This window comes from Dermacentor albipictus, chromosome 7 (genome assembly GCF_038994185.2).
Source record: "Dermacentor albipictus isolate Rhodes 1998 colony chromosome 7, USDA_Dalb.pri_finalv2, whole genome shotgun sequence".
NCBI lineage: Eukaryota > Metazoa > Arthropoda > Arachnida > Ixodida > Ixodidae > Dermacentor > Dermacentor albipictus.
In genome coordinates, this window is record NC_091827.1 from 14,247,484 (window position 1) to 14,267,965 (window position 20,482).

Sequence of the window (20,482 nt, forward strand, 5' to 3'; positions counted from 1 at the left end):
CAAGTCAAACTAAAGCATAGTGCAGAATGATGAGACTCCTCAGCAGTCTTCCAGACAAGGTTTCACTGCAAAATGTAGCAGGTTTCCTTCAAAAAAATTTCTTGCCTAATTAACAGTCTGCACTGAAAGAAAAAAAATTGAGTGTACACATGCCAAGTTGCATTGTGTACAACTTGGGGTGCCTTAGCCACCAGCCCCCCCCCCCCCCAATTACTCTCCGCCAATGTTTCTACAGCATCAGCCAAGCTAACACTGGTGAAACAATTGGAACTGCTTATTCAAAGCAAGGAATCGGTGGTATTCCTTACCATCGATGTAGCCATAGTCAATTCCACACACCAACCAAGTCAGCACAAAATGATTGCTGTGCAAGTGTCTCAATGAAAATGCCAAATGGTCGGAAGCAATTATGTTGTCCTAACAGCACTATCTTTATTTTATTTATCCTTCATATCTTCCAGCCAACTTCCAGTGCATAAAACAAAAACAGATGCATGTTCAATTAACAAAACATGATTTGCCCGGAGCTGCTGGAAAGAGCGGACAATAGAAAAACATTCGATGAGCGCACGCAAGTGTTGAAGCCTTGCTACACCAACCTTTTCTCTGATCCTTGGTCATGAAAGACCGACCCCACAATTTAAGAAAATGTAAGGAGCCTACTGTCACAGCAATTTTCTTTGCTAAGCACAGTTCTGCACCAAGCAGCATTCAAGGAGCAAACACTCTTAGGGATCCACGCCGCTCAATACTTGTTTTGCCTCGATAAACAGGTCTCCCACGTGCAGGAAGCTCTTTCTTTTGGTGCTGGACACTTCCTAAGCCCCAGGTGAACGAGAATGCCCTACCATTTAGAACAAAAAACTTGACTCGGAGCACATGATTCTGGAATTGGCAGGCTTTGTCGATTTCTTGGTCAGTGGAAACAATCCACTGAATGGAAGCATTTGGCAGCTAGCTCATTCGGGAGCGTGAAGCTAAAGAGACAGCAGAAAAGGAAACAAATAAAAGAGTGTGAAGGAAGATAACGGCCACCCTAACTGCAGTAAACGAGACGGTGAAGAAGCAGTCAGTTCTGCATGAGGCGGCTCTCAAAGCAGTCTTCTTCACCCTTTGTCAATTCTTGCCTCGCCGTCGCTGCCATTGCCACACCGCTTGCACGTCATCATAGCAGCCAGAGCTTGAGCCTCAGGGCATCAACCCCATTCAGGTAGTATCGGAAGAGCCTCTTGTCACGCACGAAGCCCAGGTTCTCATACAACCTAAGTGCCGGCTTGTTGGTTATCTCTGTCTCGAGCACCACCTAGCAGATGAGAGAAGGTGGAAAAAAATAAAAATAATATCAGAGGCAGAACAGGGAGTGTTGGCTTGTAGAATGGCACTACAATTAGTGGCATCTAGCATCAGGGAATCAGACCTTTGAATGAACGAATAAAAAAAAGGAACAAACAAACAAATGTCCCTTTCCTGCCACCTGAAGACCGAGTCAAAGCAGACATCAATGGCCTCTACAGTCCCACAAGGACTTCTGCTCTTAGAACAGCTTAGTATGCAGGCTGCATGTTACATACAAGCTAGTGCAGAAAGGTCGCAATGTATACATTAGCACCAGTGCATCAAATCAAAGCAAAACATTTTTCGATTCCCAGTTCAGCAAAAACTGTTCAATTACAGTTCAACTCCAGAGCAAAAAAGATTTGAACTGTTCTGGACCAGCTTATGTTTGTTAGCATAATTTAGGAATTACAAGAAAACAGGGTGCAGAAACTCAGCGGTGTTTTTAAGCCCCACAGAAAGACAAATAAAGTACATGAGCTATGTTCTTCAGGCCACAACTAGTTACAAAAAAAATCACCCTGCGAATGCCCAACTCAGAAGCAATACTTCACATCTGTGACACCTAGTTCAGTTGACATACCAGTGTGATCAAAAGCAACCGCCCAGCTAGAAAAAGCATCTTCAGCAATCATTTATAGTTCTCCTACCATCTGAAAACTATTGGACAGTTGCCAATTTTAAATGTTCGGGAGTGTAATTACTGCAGCATGCCTGCCTCTCCGCATGACACACTGAAAACTGCGCCAACAGTGCTGCCACTTCTAAAATGACAGCAAGCTCTGCATATGCCTTGCATTTCATGTGAACTAGTAGTTCATGGCAGTCCAGCGCCAGTTTCATGGTCGTGCGGAACCGGCCCAGCACCTCCTATGCGAGCCTTGTACTACCTGTCCATAACTGGAGGGAATGATGTAAATGCATTCTGCGCGAAGCATGCCCCAGGTGAAATGAATGGCAACGTGCAGAAAATGCCATATTGCAAAGTGCAGCACTTCCAGAACTTGTTCCAGAACTACAATAAAGATGGCCAAATTCTTCGATATCCATGACATCATGATGACGTACCAGCACGAGAGCTCAGATGTAAAGAAGAAAAGGCTGGTCTTCAATTTTCCAGCAAAAATAAACCCTATCCTGCCAAATTATTGAAGATATAGCTCTGAAACAATACGTTATCACTCTTTGTAACATTACTTTAGTACGCTAAAACAGTGCGGTTATGTCTCAATGACAACTTTAAAGCAGTGGTTAAAAAAATGTGAACTTACTTCATCAGCATCGTCGCTTATCATGGCCCGTATCGCCTTTAGCACCAGTGTAGAACCTAGTAAATAAAGAAAAGAGTCAATATGAGTTGAAAAGCTAGCATAAACAGAGAGAGATACCGAGTTTAATGAGACGCTTGAGATATTAGTTAACCTGGCTAGCTACTCTAGGTGTCAGGGAGAAAATTAGATTATGTACACAGTGACCATGAAAACACCCAGTTGGCCCATACACCTACAAAAACAAATTTGCACACTGACACTACTCACGAAGTCTCATCGAGACCTGAAGGCCAAAGAAAGAACTCAAAAGTGCCTTCGTTGCATGCAACATACAGGTGTTACTACCCCATGGGCCTACAATGTCCCGCCACTAAGGCTTGAGTTTAGATGCAGGTGTAGCATTGCCTTCAGAGACCATCTGACAAGAAATGACTCCAGTCACTCAACACGCTGCAAGTCCTCGGGGATATTGCTTAGAGAACACACTAGCAAGTGCGTCCAATGAACTCATACACACACATCTTCAGGTCACCGTAAACAAACATAACAGACCTCTATTAAATGAGAGTTATTATAAAAAATAGAACCATAAGGTTCCTTTGTAATGCATGCCATCTGTAAACTTTCTTGTACCTAGTGCTGCAGCGTGGCTGCTTACCATGTCTGTGGCTACAAACCGGAAGGCTCATATTTGAACAATTGCATTCTCATATACTGTGAAAAGTAAGCAAGACCTTTCAAGCCTCTTAAGTGCAGTTTACAATTATGACTTACAGAGTGCACAAACAGCACTTAATCATTCTGCGCAACAAAAATTATTGAATGTGCAACTGGTCGTTCCTAAGAATTACTGCGAAGCTTGAAGGACTGTTGAACAAAGTAAACTCTACTGCGGCAATAAGCATGTTCCTAAACCATTAATAAAGCCAAAACTATGACACTGGAGTCTTTTGTTAATAAAGGGAAAGTGAGAAATCCACCCAAACAAAGAAAACGCATATGGGTTCCTCAAAAGAAAAGCCTCACAGTTGAAAAAAAAATCGTCCTGGTCCGGGACTCAAACCCGGAACCACCACCTTCCCGGGGCAACTGCTCTACCATCTGCACTAACCAGGCAGTTAGCAGATGGTAAGGCGAAATCGAATTTTTAAACAACTTGAACTAAAGGCAAGAGGTTGACGTAATAGTTCTATGGAAACCCACAAGGTGGAGAGAAGCAATTAATAAAGGAAAAGTTAGACATCCACCCAAACGTAGCTAATTGCTACAAAGGAAACCGATGCGGGTTCCTCGGAAGAAAAGCTTCACAGTTGATCGTCTCACTTTCCATTTAATTACTTCTCTCCACCTTGCGGGTTTCCGCAGAACTATTATGTCAAACTCTTGCCTTTGCTTCGAGTTGCTGATAAATTTGACTTCGCCCTGCCATCTGCTGGCCGCCTGGTTAGCTCAGATGGTCGAGCAGCTGCCCCGGAAAGGCGGTGGTCCCAGGTTCGAGACCCAGACCAGCATGAATTTTTCTTCAACTGCGAGGCATTTCTTTCGGGGAGCCCTTACGGGTTTCCTTGTAGCAATTAGATACGTTTGGCTGGATGTCTCACCTTCCCTTTATTAATTACTTCTCTCCACCTTGTGGGTTTCCACAGAACTATTACGTTGGAGTCTTTTGTGTAATACAGCATTAGTGTCCCATTACATGACCATCAGGGCACTCAAAAGACACGTCGGATGTGTCATTAATACATCTGGTAACACCTACAATGGGCACTATTTCAAAAGAACACCAGAAAGAAATGCCAAGTTAAGTTGGATTTAGACTACAGTTCTGGGACAAGAAAAGTGAATGTTATAATTAAATGATAAGCCAAAAGAAACACATATAGAAATGCTTTGCAGAAGGGTTGAAATCTGGGCCAGTTGGTACATACTTGAACGAAAAAACCAGTCAAAAACACAAAGGACAAGAGGAGAGGTCCTTTGTGTTTTTGTGGACATTGTGGACAAGAGGAGAGGAGAGAGGAGAGGAAATCTGAAAACTTATTCCAGTACAAAAACAAACAAGACGTACAAAAATATGGTGAAGTCTGCTACAGTGCACTAAGATAATCAGCATCATCCTGAGGGCACAGAATTTAAGGAGGGATTGCAGTAATATTTTTTTTTTGCGTAAAAGAAAGAATATGAACACAAGATTAAAAGAATACCCTACCAGCCCGAACTAACTTATAGGCACTTATTAATGGCCTCATTACAATGGTTTGCAGTCACTAGCCATTTCTTTCTTAATTGCAGAGTCATATTATATGAGAAGTTAAATCTACATTAAAAATATAGCATTTTCCGTAGCATAACCACTGAAAATTAATAGCTACCATGTTCCAGAGTTCCAAGTTGAACTTAGCTATGGTGGGTTGAAAAGAAAAAAAAATGACGAGACGATTACATTATGAGAACAAGTATGCAGAATTTGTTGAAGTTTAGACTCAAGCATGACGAACAAGCACTCACCTATCTTCCTTTTGCGGTACTTGGAGTCTACAGCCAGCATTGCAATGTAGCCTCTCTTGACCAACTTCTTGTGAACATCCAACTTGCAAACAATGGCACCGACACACGTCTCACCATCCATTGCCTGCAAAGCGAGGGCACAGAGTCATGCTACACACAGGTTGTAATTGGAGCTCTCCAAATGGAATGACTACATCTCACAATGTGTACTGCGACAAGATGGGGCACATAGCGCAGTTAAGTAAAGCACTGCCCAACCAACAGCAGGGCGTAGTGAACAGCAGCTTCGTCAGATCACAGACACCCCCCCACAAGTCAAGTAACTGAAACCAACTTCCACTGGGAGGACAGCCATAGAATTTCCTAGCAAAATTACTAAAGGGAACCCTAATGCAGCAGTCATTCAGCAACCACAATGACGACACATAATCCAATCTGTCTAATCATCATGCTTGTGGCTTCAGACATTCTTGCAGCATTGTTTTTTTCATGCTTGATATAAATAAAAAAAAAGTTCTGTTTCATTAGCACCTCCATGAACATACATAATTACTGCAAATTGTTGTATTTGTAACACGATCCATTGTTGAAAATGAGCAATATGCAGAATTGAAACATCATCTGAAGCTAGAATGACAAAGCCTATAGGCAAATCAAAGTGCTGCCCATGAATTTCATGCTAGCTGAAGCACCATACTTGTAGCTGCTGTGGACACTACCCTCTAGGCAAAGTTTGCACAATTTGGGCCTTATCTTGTCCCCAAATAATAATTGTTATCTTGAATTGCTTTCCATTTACTAACACAGTGTACCCAGTACTTCCAGGTCACAAATGGCATGCATGTTAACAGCATGACAGAAAAATTTTGACAGGAAAGCAGCGAATGCAGAGTTTTCAAGAAAGAAAATGCAAGCAAGACAGATGATTGCTGTTGTGGGACAAAGGTATGCATCAAAGAGAACTTTTTTTTTTTTAGTGTAGTCCCAGAGTTTTCTCCAGTATTTTTTGAAAGAAGCTCTGTAGATGTAGTGAGCAAGAACAAATGATCAGGGATTCTCATCCTGCATAGGGAACATTCATGCTGCTTCTGAGAGCAGGGCAGCAAGGCAAAGAGTGTGATCCGAAATGCCACTTGAAAAAAAAAAAAAACATTGCTCACACTAGCAAGCACCAAGATTAGCTGTTCTTGTTACACAAGCACCTTGCTTTTCGAATGCTCGCTTGTGATCTCGTGATTCGCAGACACCACAAATTTTCAGCGGTCGTCTGTGCGGCGAGGCGGCAGTGCAAACTGAACTTAGTAACATGGGAGGCGAAGTGAACATTTGGAAAGTGAGATGCCTGCGCGATCTTACCCCTGCTGTCATGTGCGAGGGGTGCCTTCCCTCTGACAAGTTTGTGCAAGCAGTACACATTTTCATCTACGTGTATGAATGATATCTTGGAAATTTTCAAAAATCAACATGACTGTGAGGGCTGCAGGGAGTCATCACATCCCAATGTGATATGTTGCTTCTTAACGGTTGGTTGGGCCCACACACTTTCATAATAAACTGAACTGTCTTATGCAACAGAAGATTTTTGCGTGTGGTTGATAGCATCAACATTCAAGAGGAACATGGCCTTGTTAGACTGATAAGAGAGAGAGAAATGATGCGTATAAAGGCAGGGAGGTTAACCAGAGGTAGTTTCGGTTAGCTACCCTACACGAGAGGGAGGATTAAGGGGGATAAAAAGAGAAAGAGAATGGAAGGGGGAGCTAGAGAGAGAGAAGAGATGAGCACAAACAAACCGCATACACTATGGAGCGGGAGGGGGCGGCATTCTTAAAGTCTATCGTGAAGGCCCGTAGACTGCAGGAACCTTAGCAATGCTAGTAAGGCCTTCAGCATGGATGTTCTTTGGGAGCACTGACCTAAAGCTTTTAGTTGTGATAGTGTACGATTGTCCAATTGGTCCAGCAGTCTGCACATCACTTCTCTCCGAGCACTATATCGAGGGCAGAAACAGGTAATGTGTGCAAGCGTCTCATCGCTGTTGCATGTGTAGCATGTGGGGCTGTTGGTCATTCCAATAAGGAAAGAATATGAGTTTGCGAATGCAACGCCTAGCCACAGGCGGTACAGCATGGTCTGTTAATGTCGTGTTAACCCAGGTGGTAGATGCATCTGTATATTGTTAGATATGGAGCTGGTTCCTGCGATTACTTCGAGTTCCCCAGACCACATCGGATTACAGCACAGCTAATTGAGGAATGCAAAAGCAGGAAAGCGCATTCCAGAGAAGCGGCCGAGGCAACAAGTTTACGTGCCAACAAGTTCCTGCGCCGCCGGGATTAGCAGGTGGGCATCCGACAATGAAGCAGGTGCACGAGCGCCCCCCCGCTCCTTCTCCAGCCTACAAGTGGATTGCCAGTCTGCGTGGCAAGACCGCAGAGAGCCCCGACAGGTGTGCCACGCGACACGGGCGCCTACCATTGGCTGCAAGTGGCGTCATCGGAGTGAACTCTCCCATTGGTCAAACATGACGTGACTTGCAGTGCTCGAAGGGCTTATAAGAAGCCTTCCAGAGAGACCTGAGGATTCTGGGACATGCCCTGATTCCCTGATTCACCTCTCTCGAACCTCTTGCCGCGGGCCGCAGCGTCCGAGTTGCTGCCGGCCCGTAATGTCTGTACGCCTGTTACTTGACGCTCACCTCCCTGTACATAATGTAGAATAAAATCTCCCAAGTTTTTGGTATTCCATCCCGAAGTCCGTACGCCAACCCCTACATCTGGTTGGCAGCGGTAGGATCGCCTCCGAATGCATCAGCTGGTGGCAGCGCTACGAATCAACCTTCGTCGAGAGAGATCGTAAGGAACCGGGAAGAGCGAAGAAGAGAGAGCCTTCGTCGAAAGAGGTCCGAAGAGACTGGGAGTATCGAAGAAGGAGCGAGCCTTCGACCCAGGGAGTCCGGAAGGAACCGGGAACAGCGGACAAATGAACCGGATGGCAGGGTGCTGCAACCGTAAGTGAGCGCGTGGTTTTTTTCCTTATGATTCGCCAGACTCAAAGGTTGTGTGTTCAATTTTGATAGTTCTGGGAATCGGGAGTTTGTTGCATTGTGTGTTTGCACAAATTAATTAAGGAAAACAGTTTTAACCACCTGTCGGGGCAGCTGCCATGGATCTTAGAAGGTTCACGAGGTTAGACTTGTTGTTGGTGTGCGACGATTTGGGAGTTGAGGCGGACGAACGGATGGAAACGCCAGCTATCATAAAGGCGATTCAAGATAGTGGCAATGATGATGAAAGCATTAAGCTTGCTTGGGAGGTGATACAGGAGCCACGGGAGCGTGTGCGTCGTGTGCGTTTGCGAGAGCGTCGTGAGCTTAGGAGTGAGCGTCAGCGTGAAGAACGCGAGAATGAACGGAAGCAGGAGCTTCAAGAACTTACTCTTAGGTGTGAGCGTCACGGACGTGAGAATGAACGCGAACGTGAGCGAGAGGAAAAGTATGCGAGAGAGAAGGCAGCACTGATCAAAGAGATAGAGTATTGTGATCAGTTATTGGCACAGAGACAACGACTGTCTGAGAATTCTGTAGGAAGTACAGAGCAAGTGTCTAGCAGATTTTCGCCAGAAGCCGACGAAAAGAGTAGTGCCTGTGAGATTGGCTGCCGATTCATAAGTGAAGGGAAAACGCTAGCTGCTAACGATGCCTTAGTGGCAACAGAGGCCGTTAAAGGCCGTAGTGAGAGCGACGAGGTGCTGTGCCAACCGATGACTGTGGAGACAGCTAGGCCAGCTGCGAACAAATTGGCACAGTTACCGAGCGTGTGCGTCGCTGGTAATGTTAGCGAGGTTGCTAGCGAAGAGAAGGGCACTTCTGACCCGACAGACGCGAGCACCCATGTAGAGCCAGATGTGCGTGCAGAAATGGAGTGCGAGCTGGACGATGCAGTTGAGAATAGTTCTCGGGGTGGCGAGCTCCGTAGCTCACGAGAAAACAACTGCATTGTTCAGGGATCGGTGCGGCTCTCCGCCAGTCTAGATGGCCTAGATAGGGATGATTCAGTTGTTAATCATTCGGACTGTGCGCGTGAGACAGCGAGCGATACCGACGGGCTGTGTGCCGATGCACAGCGTGAGCTGGGCAATGTAGTAGAGGGCAGTTCGCAAGAGTGCGAGTTGTCTTACTCGAGTAAAGCCTGCTGCATTGTGCCAGAGTTGGTTGAGCTGTCCGCCAGTCGAGGCAAAGTGAGAGTAGATTTAAATGTAAATCACTCAGACTGTGCGGGTAAGAGGCCGATCCGGGCCGACGAAATGTGTACCGGCCAGCACGAGGCACGAGGCGACATGAAAACGAGTGCAAAGAGAAAGCGCCGTAAAAAGAAGCGCGGTAGAGACCGAAAGTCGGTAATTAATGTAGCGCCGCCAAAGATGGCGAGAAACCCAAATGGGCAGGGCGCGAGGAAAAAGATGCGGTCGTCTCGGACGATGTTGACGCATCGAAAACGTTCGAGCCACAGGTCAAAGGGGGACCGCGAAGAATGTTCTGCACGGACGCGGACAAAGGGCACGGGGCAGTTAATCTCCTCGTCGTTCCGTAGTTCTTTTCATAGCTCAGCGTGCAGTTCGAAGAAACGCAAGGTGGCAGGACGAGACCAGGTGGGGAGTAGCGACGCGGTCAATCGAGTTTGTGTTGAAAGCGGGGCGCGAGGACGCAAATTGGCAGGAGACCGTAACGTCTTGGGGGAGCTGATAGTTAGTCAGCCCTTTTGTTGTTCCCCGGCAGCCAGAGTAGCTTTCAGACCACGCCCACCGCGGGGACGGCTCAGAGTAAGAGTCAGTTGAAAATGCTTGGAACGGGATGCCAGGAGAGCTCCCGTAGAAGTAAAGCATGTTGTTTTGTTTTTTTATTTTTGAGCATCGGAAAGTTTTCGCGATTTGAGACTAGGATTTCTTTCAATATGTAAAGGTATGAGCTTTGTTTGTGTTTTCGTTTGAGAAAGCTCCGAGATTTGAAAGATGCGTTTTATGTAAACATGTAGTCTCGCGAGATGCTCATTAATAAGTAGATAGGCTTTTTTTTTCTGTGTGTGAGTAACCTGAGGGTCAAGGTTACTGTTGAGAGGCCTATCGTAACGCGCGTGTGTGTTATTTAACCTTCTTTCTTTTTAAGTGTTTTTGAATTTTCTAAGGTTAAGCGCGTAGGTTTTTAGTAAGTGCATGATTTGCACGGAGAAGCGTTCTTAGTTCCATTAGCGCGTGTCCTGTGTGGACGGAAGGAAGCAGACTTTATGACTGGGTTGCTAGTGTGTGTTGAGGGCAGCCGTATTCTGACTTCTTTAGTGAACGTGCGTGGAACGAGTTATTAGAAGACGCATCATTTTAAGAGTTCTGCGGAGTGTGTAAGTCCCGCAAGTTTAATTGGTCGTTTACGTCACGTGTCCTGTAGGACCTTCAGGGAAAAAACGTGAGTAAGCGTAAGTGAAAAGTTTGCCTACAATGCAAGTACGCGTTTTGTTTAGTGACCACAAGGCTAGTGCGCTTGTGATTACGTACTTGTGAGGATGACCAGATTGTTCAGTGGCACCAATACGTGTGATAAGTACGCCACTGCGATAGATTGGAAACATGCTGTTCGGGTGGTTAGGCCACTTAAGTTATGTTCGGCTGTTTCATTTGTTGTTTGCATCGTCAACGACCCTTTTGTTTTGCAACAACAATAGTACTCTGGTCTTGTCGGCAATCGAGGAGAAATGGATAGCTGTTTGGAAGGGTGGTTACAACTGTTTTGTCAAAATTGGGGAACTAAAATATCAGGGTTCATTTTGACTCAGTAATAGCCTGGCGAGTCAGGGGCGAAGAGCCTGCGCTTACACGTGGGGCAGCGCTGTGTTGTTTTGTTTGTTTGACGTCTGTTCTCCAGGGCCAAGGATACCGAAGTTCGTCAAACGAGGCTCGACCCCAGTACCCTGCAGCTTCTATCAGCGTTCCTCATGGCCAGCGAATTGAGTTCACCGGCCATTCAGAACTACCGGGGCGAGGACGAGCTGTTAGATATGGAGCTGGTTCCTGCGATTACTTCGAGTTCCCCAGACCACATCGGATTACAGCACAGCTAATTGAGGAATGCAAAAGCAGGAAAGCGCATTCCAGAGAAGCGGCCGAGGCAACAAGTTTACGTGCCAACAAGTTCCTGCGCCGCCGGGATTAGCAGGTGGGCATCCGACAATGAAGCAGGTGCACGAGCGCCCCCCCGCTCCTTCTCCAGCCTACAAGTGGATTGCCAGTCTGCGTGGCAAGACCGCAGAGAGCCCCGACAGGTGTGCCACGCGACACGGGCGCCTACCATTGGCTGCAAGTGGCGTCATCGGAGTGGACTCTCCCATTGGTCAAACATGACGTGACTTGCAGTGCTCGAAGGGCTTATAAGAAGCCTTCCAGAGAGACCTGAGGATTCTGGGACATGCCCTGATTCCCTGATTCACCTCTCTCGAACCTCTTGCCGCGGGCCGCAGCGTCCGAGTTGCTGCCGGCCCGTAATGTCTGTACGCCTGTTACTTGACGCTCACCTCCCTGTACATAATGTAGAATAAGATCTCCCAAGTTTTTGGTATTCCATCCCGAAGTCCGTACTCCAACCCCTACAATATCTAGAGACAATGAACGCCAATGACACACGGTGTCGTTACATTATTCGCATCTCAAATAGGCTAGTCTGACCACCAGAGGATGCTTGGTAGGACTCAAAAACAAACAGCAGATGGAAATGCAGCTTTGCAATTCACAGAACAGCTTCCGATGGCCAGCAAGAAAATTAGGAGAAAAAAATTGCTCTCCACAATTCTGTGAAAATTTTCTCCTTATGGCACAGACATCACTACCAAAGGTTTCTAGGAACTGCAGGAATCGATCCAAAAGCTTCAGAAATATGCCACACTACAGCGATAGAGTGTGCTATGTTGCTCTGCCACTAGCTGATGTCTCTAGTACCACTACTGAGTGCATCTGGTTGTTTTTGTTGTGGAGGGCAAAGGTAACTGGGAAGGTTGCCAATGGAGTCTCATCAAATACTACAAGCATTTGGGGAAAATGCTACAGGCCAGAGTTGAAGTTGTGACTTGACCATCAAAAAACATTCTGAAGTCCTTGACTTGTCTGTGGGACCTTCCATCAAATTTTGGTGGAAGGTCTGATGTAAGAGGCTATGTATGAGGTAATATACATCGCCTCAGGGACAAGCCACAGATGGTACTTCACATTATCTGTTGACAAGAAACTGGTGCCGTTTGAAGACTGAGCCTTGTCTGGAAGTGTCAAACCCTCACTCGGACACGCAAACAGGTTCTGTCATGCATGAAAGTCACAGCTGTGGAGGCAAATTCGGTTTATGTATAATTGTCTCCAGGCGATTTGCTACCAAACTGACACCGAGTGGATCGCTGACTGGAAGTTCAAAGTCTTCAAGAAGGTGGCTGCCCAGGCTACCAAGCTCTGGTGACGCTCTTTACTGTGCTTGTTGTGTTTTACTTCGGTTCGTGTCTTAACACACCATAATGAAGGCTCCAGAGATAGAGACCAACACAGGGCACGGTGAAAGACCCTGCATAAAATGACGTTGATGAGTGTTTCTAAGCTTTGAAACCTCAATGAGACAAGTTCACTGGCGCAGAAGAGTACCTTGACTGAGATTAACTAAAAAAATTTATGTGCTGTGAGTACAGTTTCAATAGCAAGATTCTGGGCAGTTGTGGACCTGTACTTATAAGCAGGAGCCTGCAGTGTAAGAAGTAACCTACATTCAAACCAAACATTTAGGCATAACACATACTTAAAGGACCACTGAACAAGCTGTTCAGCCTTATTTATAGCAACTTGCAAACAAGCAACATGTTAAAATTGGTAACCGGAAAACACTTTTTCTTGAACGATAAAAGCAACCTTTCCTAAACTGCTCATTTTCTTGAAGACAGAAACACTTTGAACAGACGTCAGCAGGGCAACGAAAACAAACATTATGAAGCAAGTCCAGTTATTTTAGGAAAACCTTGCAGCCTTCTGAAGAAACAAAGCATACTAGGTGCTGAAACGACAGCTAAAAAGGAGCAGGCATGCAAGCACTACGTCACTTTACAATTAACAAGCGACAAGCACATGATGAGGCAGTGACGTCACGCACTGCCTACATAGTGACAGCAGCTGGGCATGCCTCTGCGTGCTCCCAGAAATAGCTTGGTGCTGACCCAACTTTCTGCGCGTCTATTTTCAAAGTCGGGCATCTGTTTGGGGGCCTGCGTCTCGACCCACATGCCCACATCGCATCGCTGCCTCCAATGCCAAAGCCACCGTGGAACGGTGCCAGCGACCGACCATGATCTCTGTTTTATGCGATGGACTCGAGAGTTATGCTTAGTGCTGTTTGCTTGACATTTGCCCCACAGAGCAACCGGGATGAACTGCACCAGTTGCCAAGAGATGGTTAACCTACTGTTTTGTCTTGTCCAGCAGGTCATTTTCAAAGAACATAAATAAATAATGTAACAAGTAACATTAGGAACAATGATGAAAATTAAGGATTGGAGCCAGTCACCATGCAGGGTATGCACTCCCTCGAGCAACTTGAAAGAGAATATGTAAACTGCTTTCAAGAGACCATTATGGCTCAACAGAAATGCTTGCATAAAACTGCCCAATAAGACAATCTTTAACAGTAAAGCTACTTGTTTAATTCTACATACTGATGCCCCATCGCAGTCTCAGGGACCCCCATCTATATATAGTTTGTAATCCACTCACTGTCTATTGAAAGAATAACAACTGAAATGAAGAGAATAATGATAATAAACAGAAACTGAAACTTACTACATATAAAAATATTATATTTAGACCCACACATCAGAAATAATTGTTTAAAAGTGAATTTGGTGTTGTCTGTCACACTGCTCACAAGTGCACACTTTAGTAATTACAAAATTCTTTGATAACTACTTTCCTAGTCATGAAACTTTTATGTCAACCAAGCACCAGCCGCAACGTGGTGCAGCATCATTCAGAGGGCTCTAGCAATCAGTTGGAGGCAACTAACCTGTGCATGCATTCATACAAGCTGTGTAAGGCTTCCTACTACAACAGAAGTCAGCCAGCACAAGAAGCGCTGCATTCAATTAAATATCACAGATGGCACAATTATTTAAATCCAAAATCATGTGAAATGCAATAAATGCAAGAAGTTTTGCATCATCCTACAAAGAGTTATTTATGGCAGTGAAAAATTCCCACAATGCAATGCCGATGCAATGTCTACTGCAAATTGTAAATGCAATCAATTCACTTCTACATTCTGTTTCAGCAGTTCCTCACAGCAGAGCCAAAGCTACGTGGCCTACAAGTGCAGATTCTTGCACAGCTAAACACATTGCCAAAGTTCGGAACCGGTAGCTTGACTAAATGGCCTTGACAAGTGGCTTCATTGGCAGGTGTCTACTTGGAGGCTTCCCTGCGCGCTGCAGTTGGCTTTTTGCATGATTCTGCTTTGCATTCCGATAGGATATTTATTGAGGCTCTATGACAATGAAAACAAAGTTCTTCACTTGTTCAAGTGAAACTGTACAAAGAATATAGGAAATCAATGCAATAAGTAAAAACAATTAATTGCTTTGACACTAGCTAAATTGACATGCGCGGTTGGCACAGCCACAACACCATAGACGGCTCCCTTTAAGTCAGTGCTTCTGCAGACTTGCCTGTGCGGTATCACTCCAAGCTGCTCTTTCACGCAAGAGGAACAAAGCGGCTGGCATTGAACGTGCTTGTAACAGTGCAGAAGGAGTGCGGTGAAGGTGCAAGCACAAACTCTAATTAAGAGAACGGCTGCACTTACGAATCGGCGAGCACACGCTGTACAGCTGTATTACACGAGGAATCGAGAGATGGCACCACCATCTCCGGCGATGTTACACGCTAGCCAAGCGTTTCTTCTGTGCCTTCCGCTTACTCTGTCTCCTCTGTACCTCGAAGCATTAAAGGGCTCTGGTATCTCGAAGATGCATGCCTTATCAGTAGCAGGAGTGAATTTTCTACCACTGCTGTTACAATAGCTGGTTTTGTAGGTGCTGCTTCTGCTTGCAGAGCAGTGGTTTATGCTAACAAACAACAAGGCGCGGAAGGTCACATTAAGATGCCTTTGCCCTTCTAATTGGTCGAGGGCACCACAGCTTCCATAGTGTAGAGAGGAACTAATGAAACATTATAGTAGTCCCAGATGCCAAATAGCCTGTCATCACCACCAGCACTCATATTGGTTTTCAATTTGCAGCACTGTTCTACTAAGACATGGATTTGAACAGAGCGACACCTTATGCAATTTCGCTGATACACCAGTGTTCTTGAGGTGGGCTAACTGTTATGCAGGCAAGACAGCTTCACAATGTTAACACCTTAAAACTTGAAACAAAGCTCCTACGCTCACCTGTGCATTTGCAGTGCAAAGCGTTTAATGGTGGAAAGCAGAAGGGTACAAAATTACCGGCTATTGTATTTCTTGCATCTCCAGACGACTAATCATAGAAAGATGGTTGTTTTTCCTACTAAATGTAGCCATCAAAATCTTACAAGTTCAACATTTATAATGACAGTATGGGTGCACAGCATAGTAAATATTTGGTCAGTTCTAAGCTCATGCAGTGACAGTTCAGAAGTGCTGCCACAGCATGACAGAAGGGGCCTCGAAAACTAATGCAAAGGTGCCGGTGTGCTGCAGGTTTTCTGCTTCTGCGTTTGCATCTTGCTTCTTTTGTTGTCAGGCGTGTGCTGCGATTGTATTGCAAATGCTAATTTTTGTCAGATTCGTGGCTGCCATGCCACAAGGAAAATGATGGACAGTAGCTTTTTGCCAGCACCCTAAAAGCAAAAATGAGCATATAGTACCAATCTAGCTGCAACGCTGGTGCACAAGTTGCCGTGATACAGAAAAAAAATTGAACACATAGTTCAAGCACCTTTTACAACTGTATCAGGTCACAAGGGCCATGTACGGACACTGGCTTCTTTCGCGGACACGGGTGCTATTGTTAGCAATGCTGCTATAACACCATTCAGCAGCATGGTCAAATTTCTTGTCTGCTGCTTTGTCGCTGCATGACATCTGCAGTGACAATCCCAGTGTTGCAGAAAGTTTAAGAACTGGGCCAAACTTCATCTGCACTTTCTTAAAATAAGTGACGCCGTGCAGAGCGGGCATCATTTCAACTAACGTCGAAGTGCAGCACTGCCTGAACTGGTTCACAAACTCAAGGCGAATCAAAGGGACCTATTATGAGCTAACTTGGGCTTATTAGATTTGACAATGGCAAGTTCAAGGTAATGCTATCAAACAGCTTAATGTTTCAGTGGTATGAAAAAATGTAATCAAAAGCCTACAACGCATGTTTCACATATTGTTTCCTCACGTCTTTTTAAACACTAAGAGATACCACAAGGTCACATATTTGCTCAATCATCAACTGTGTAAAAAAAATTTTAATTGTGGTGGTGTAACGACCTGAAACTGGACAGTTGATTACAGGGGTCTCTATAGTGGAGGGCTCCAGATTAATTTTGACCATTCAGAGTTCCTTAGTTAATGTGCACATAAATATAAGTGCACGAACATTTTTGCATTTCGTCCACACTGAAATGCAGCCACTGCGAACAAGAATCGAATATGCAATCTTGTGTTCAGCCGCAGATTCCCGTCGCCACGGACCCACCATAGTGTGCTATTGTTAATTGCTGTCAGTTGCCACTCGCCAATAGCCATTTCAGAGAATGTTTAGAATGTGCTCTTGTTCTTGCATTGAAGACTTGCCCAACAGCAAAAGTAGTGCTGTTACATCTTTGTTAAAAGTTCTAAAGCTTAGTACAACTGTCAGTGGGCCTCGTGCACTAATCCTGTAGAATTTATTTGCTCAAGAGCTACAGAAATTGTGCGGGGCAGTGGTTCTCACTATTCAGAGTGTCAGGCATGCTACAGGAGCAGTTCAACAATTGTCACTTGCAATTGCTTCAAAACTACTGAAGAACATCCTACATTTAACATGGCTACTGTCTGTTTTTACTGTCTATTTAGCTGTCCATGGTGAGTATTAGAACAAGGGGATCTCAGTACAAGGGGATTTCTTGCATTGCGTGCTATCAAAATACAGCAGCTGTGGTCATGAACCAAACCCATCACTTTGTGCTACCGCTGCCACCACCAAGCCATGATGGCAGGTTTAGTGCAAACAATATTTCTTTCACAGGGGCCCTCCTAGCTATTCTTAGAGTGCACATACCTGTAAGACACAGCTTATCTTATAATGTAAAACCTCAATTTGAAACCCCTTGCAGCAAGAGCAAACTCCAAAATGCAGTAATATTGGTGCTTGTGTCTGCCTCACACTGCCACTTCAAGGATGAAGATGCTGCACAATGTCTCATGCCACAGGCATGAAGCCTACAGCAGATGAGCCATTAAAGAAGCAGATGATTTTAATCTTTTAAATTTTCTTTCTTAGCCGTCGTCGTTCACTACTTTGGCCCGATCCCGGCAATGCCCATGCATCTCCCACTTCAAAGGTATGTGGTTGCAGGCATCATGATCATTACCTGACATACGTACAGTAAATATGTGTGCACTCATAAGAAAAACTTGTACCCCTCAGGCTTGCCTTGTTCTCAACTGATAATTGTTGCTTATACAGTGTGCACTTCTGTTTCTGCAACACAGCACTCCTGGTACTTTTAAATGCTGAATGGCGCGCATGTTTTGTTGCAATACTGAATTTCTGATGGGAAATTATTGGCATTAACATTTTCTCAGTGTGGTCAATTGCAATCGTATGGGACTTGTTTCCATCTTGTGACGGCAGTAGAAAATTTGTAGCTACAATCAATTAGCAGAGAAGCTTGTCACAACTATTTCTAGCATATGTTAATGGGCAAAAATTTTTATTGCTAAGACCATAACCACACATTAACTGATGACATGCATTGAGTGATTCATGCAGCACCATCTCCCGAATCGTTGTCGTCAGCCTTTATTTATGTCCAGTGCAGGACAAAGGCCTCTCCTTGCAACTTCCAATTACCCCTGTCCTGCACCAACTGATTCCAACTTGCTCGTGCAAATTTGCTAATTTCATCATGCCACCTAGTTTACTGCCATCCTCAGCTGCGATTCCCTTCTCTTCGCACCTATTCTGTAACTCTAATGATCCACTGGTTATCTATCCTACGCATTACATGGATTGCCCAGCTCCATTTCTCTCAATGTGAATTAGAATATCAGCTATCCCCATTTGCTCTCTGATTCACACTGCTCTCTTAATGTTATGCCTATCATTTTTCGTTCCATTGCTCTTTACGCAGTCCTTAACTTGTTCTCGAGCTTTTTTGTCAACCTCCAACTTTCTGCCAGATATGTTAGCACCAGTAAAATGCAGTGATTGTACACCTTTCTTTTCAATGATAGTAGTAAGCTCCCAGTCAGGATCTTGCAATGCCTGCCATATGCACTCCAACCCATTTTTATTCTTCTGTAAATATGAACCAGCAAAGGCACTGTAGTGCCTCTTATGGTCTCCATGTGTGGCTTTGCACATTAATATGCATCCAGCAATAAGTCATCAGGCTAGTTGTAGCTCAAGTAAACTTGTCTTTATGTAAGACTTAAGTGTGCATCATTCTATGCAAGTACAAGCAAAGTAACACTAAGCTAAATTTGCAGTGATATAAGGTTGTGCTATTTGAAGAAAGAACAGAGAATGAAGATGGCTGCAGATCAAATGGTGTCTGGCCTTAACCTCTCTTAAGAGCAGGAAAGAGAAACCTTGCCCTTCAGGAATAACACTAGCAACAAGACACTGATACGCAAACAGGCCCGCGTCAAAGTTATGTCATCCACTACGTGATATCTGCAGCAACGCTCTGGGTCGGAAGCCTTCTATGGCTGACCTTAACCCGCGCGCAAAGCACCGTAACAGTGTTCAGCGTTGATCAGCAGAAAGCTGTTGGCCTTCCGGCAGATAGTACGGGGCTCGACGCTGACGGCCTTGATATTTTATACTTTTTTTCTCTTTCTCTCGCAGGTCACGTGGCCTTCTTTCGAAAGTACCGCCAGCTATCGGCCCTTGGACGCTCCATAAGCGAAGGTTGCAGGGCAAACAAACCACAGAGCGTCGCTCCCCGAAAAACTTTGGAAGTAGTCCAGCGTGCGCATAAACGCACACATGCACCACCGAGGTTCGGCGCAGCTACAAAAAACCGCCGCGCCGTTCCGTGTCGTCTGCGCTTTTGACCCTGAGCTGCCGTCGCCCTCGGCCGCACAGCACGACTTTTTAACTCGCGCTCTCAAGCCAGACCACACGAACGCTTCCGCTACACTTGGGACACATCCGCAACGTGCCGGACTTCGCTGGCTGGGAGCTCGCGTCACAGCAACACTGGAAGAAATAAAAGGTGTGCGCCAAGCACCGACCACTCGAGCACATGTATACAAGGCGAGCATGAAGGCGAGAAAGCAGCGTGGCGACGCGGTGCATCCTTACCAGAAAGCACAATCGTGGCCAATTGTGTATGAAGTACCGGTACGTGTATATGGAGTAAGGTTCGGAGAGGTCCTTCTGAAACAGGCGCATAATGTCCGGCATCTGCCGCTCGGACTCGTACGCGACGTACGAGATGCCCTCGCCGCCACCGTCGGCACACGGGCTCGGTGGTGCGCGCACACCGTCGCTGCCGCCTGCCAAACGAAAATCACTGGACGGGCTAGGAGGTCGTTGAAGGGCTGATTGCGGCGGGCTCTCGCCGTCGTCGCTGTGCCAGTGCACGACACCGTTGAGCTTGTCCGACGGCCCGACACCCACGACGGAGCACCCGTTGGGAGCCGCATCGCAGCGGCTCAGGCTGAGTGTCTTCTTGAGATGCGCCGCGAGCAGTTCGTCAGAAACTTTCCAGAAATCGTGGTCCGCATCTTCGCCAGCGGCCAGGCCGTCAGCGAGTCGGTCAGCTGCCTCGGAACCCCGGTGGTGGCATCCTGCCGTGTGGTCGCTGTAACCTTCTAAGCCTACTGGCGAATGGTCCGCACGGTCGGGATCTTCCATCGTTCATGGACACGAGCTCGGGAGCTCCGGCTCATACTTCGACGCTCTGCTCCACCCGACGGCCGCACACTCCATCCAACGATCGACGCGCACTCCTACTACATCGCACGACGTGTCGTTAGCATCAGTGAGGAAAATATAATCGAAGAAATGCCTCCACTTATTAATCGAACAGCGCGAGCACCGCTGGTCTGCTCATTTCAGCACGATTGTAGAGGGGCCCGTGACGCATGCTCATTACGGCGATGTGTTAATGTAACG

The 20,482-nt window shown here is 45.8% G+C and overlaps 1 protein-coding gene across 1 annotated transcript; it reads right to left on the minus strand.

The window, feature by feature from the left end:
• Positions 1-407: 407 nt before the first annotated feature.
• LOC135914351 (uncharacterized) lies at positions 408-20,479 on the minus strand. The gene is made up of 4 exons (XM_065447153.2): positions 19,667-20,479; positions 5,115-5,238; positions 2,607-2,662; positions 408-1,303 (listed from the first exon to the last, which is right to left on the minus strand). Exons 1-4 carry the CDS (start codon positions 20,219-20,221, stop codon positions 1,166-1,168), a joined length of 873 nt encoding a protein of 290 aa, XP_065303225.1. The 5' UTR covers positions 20,222-20,479; the 3' UTR covers positions 408-1,165.
• Between the last annotated feature and the right edge of the window lie 3 nt (positions 20,480-20,482).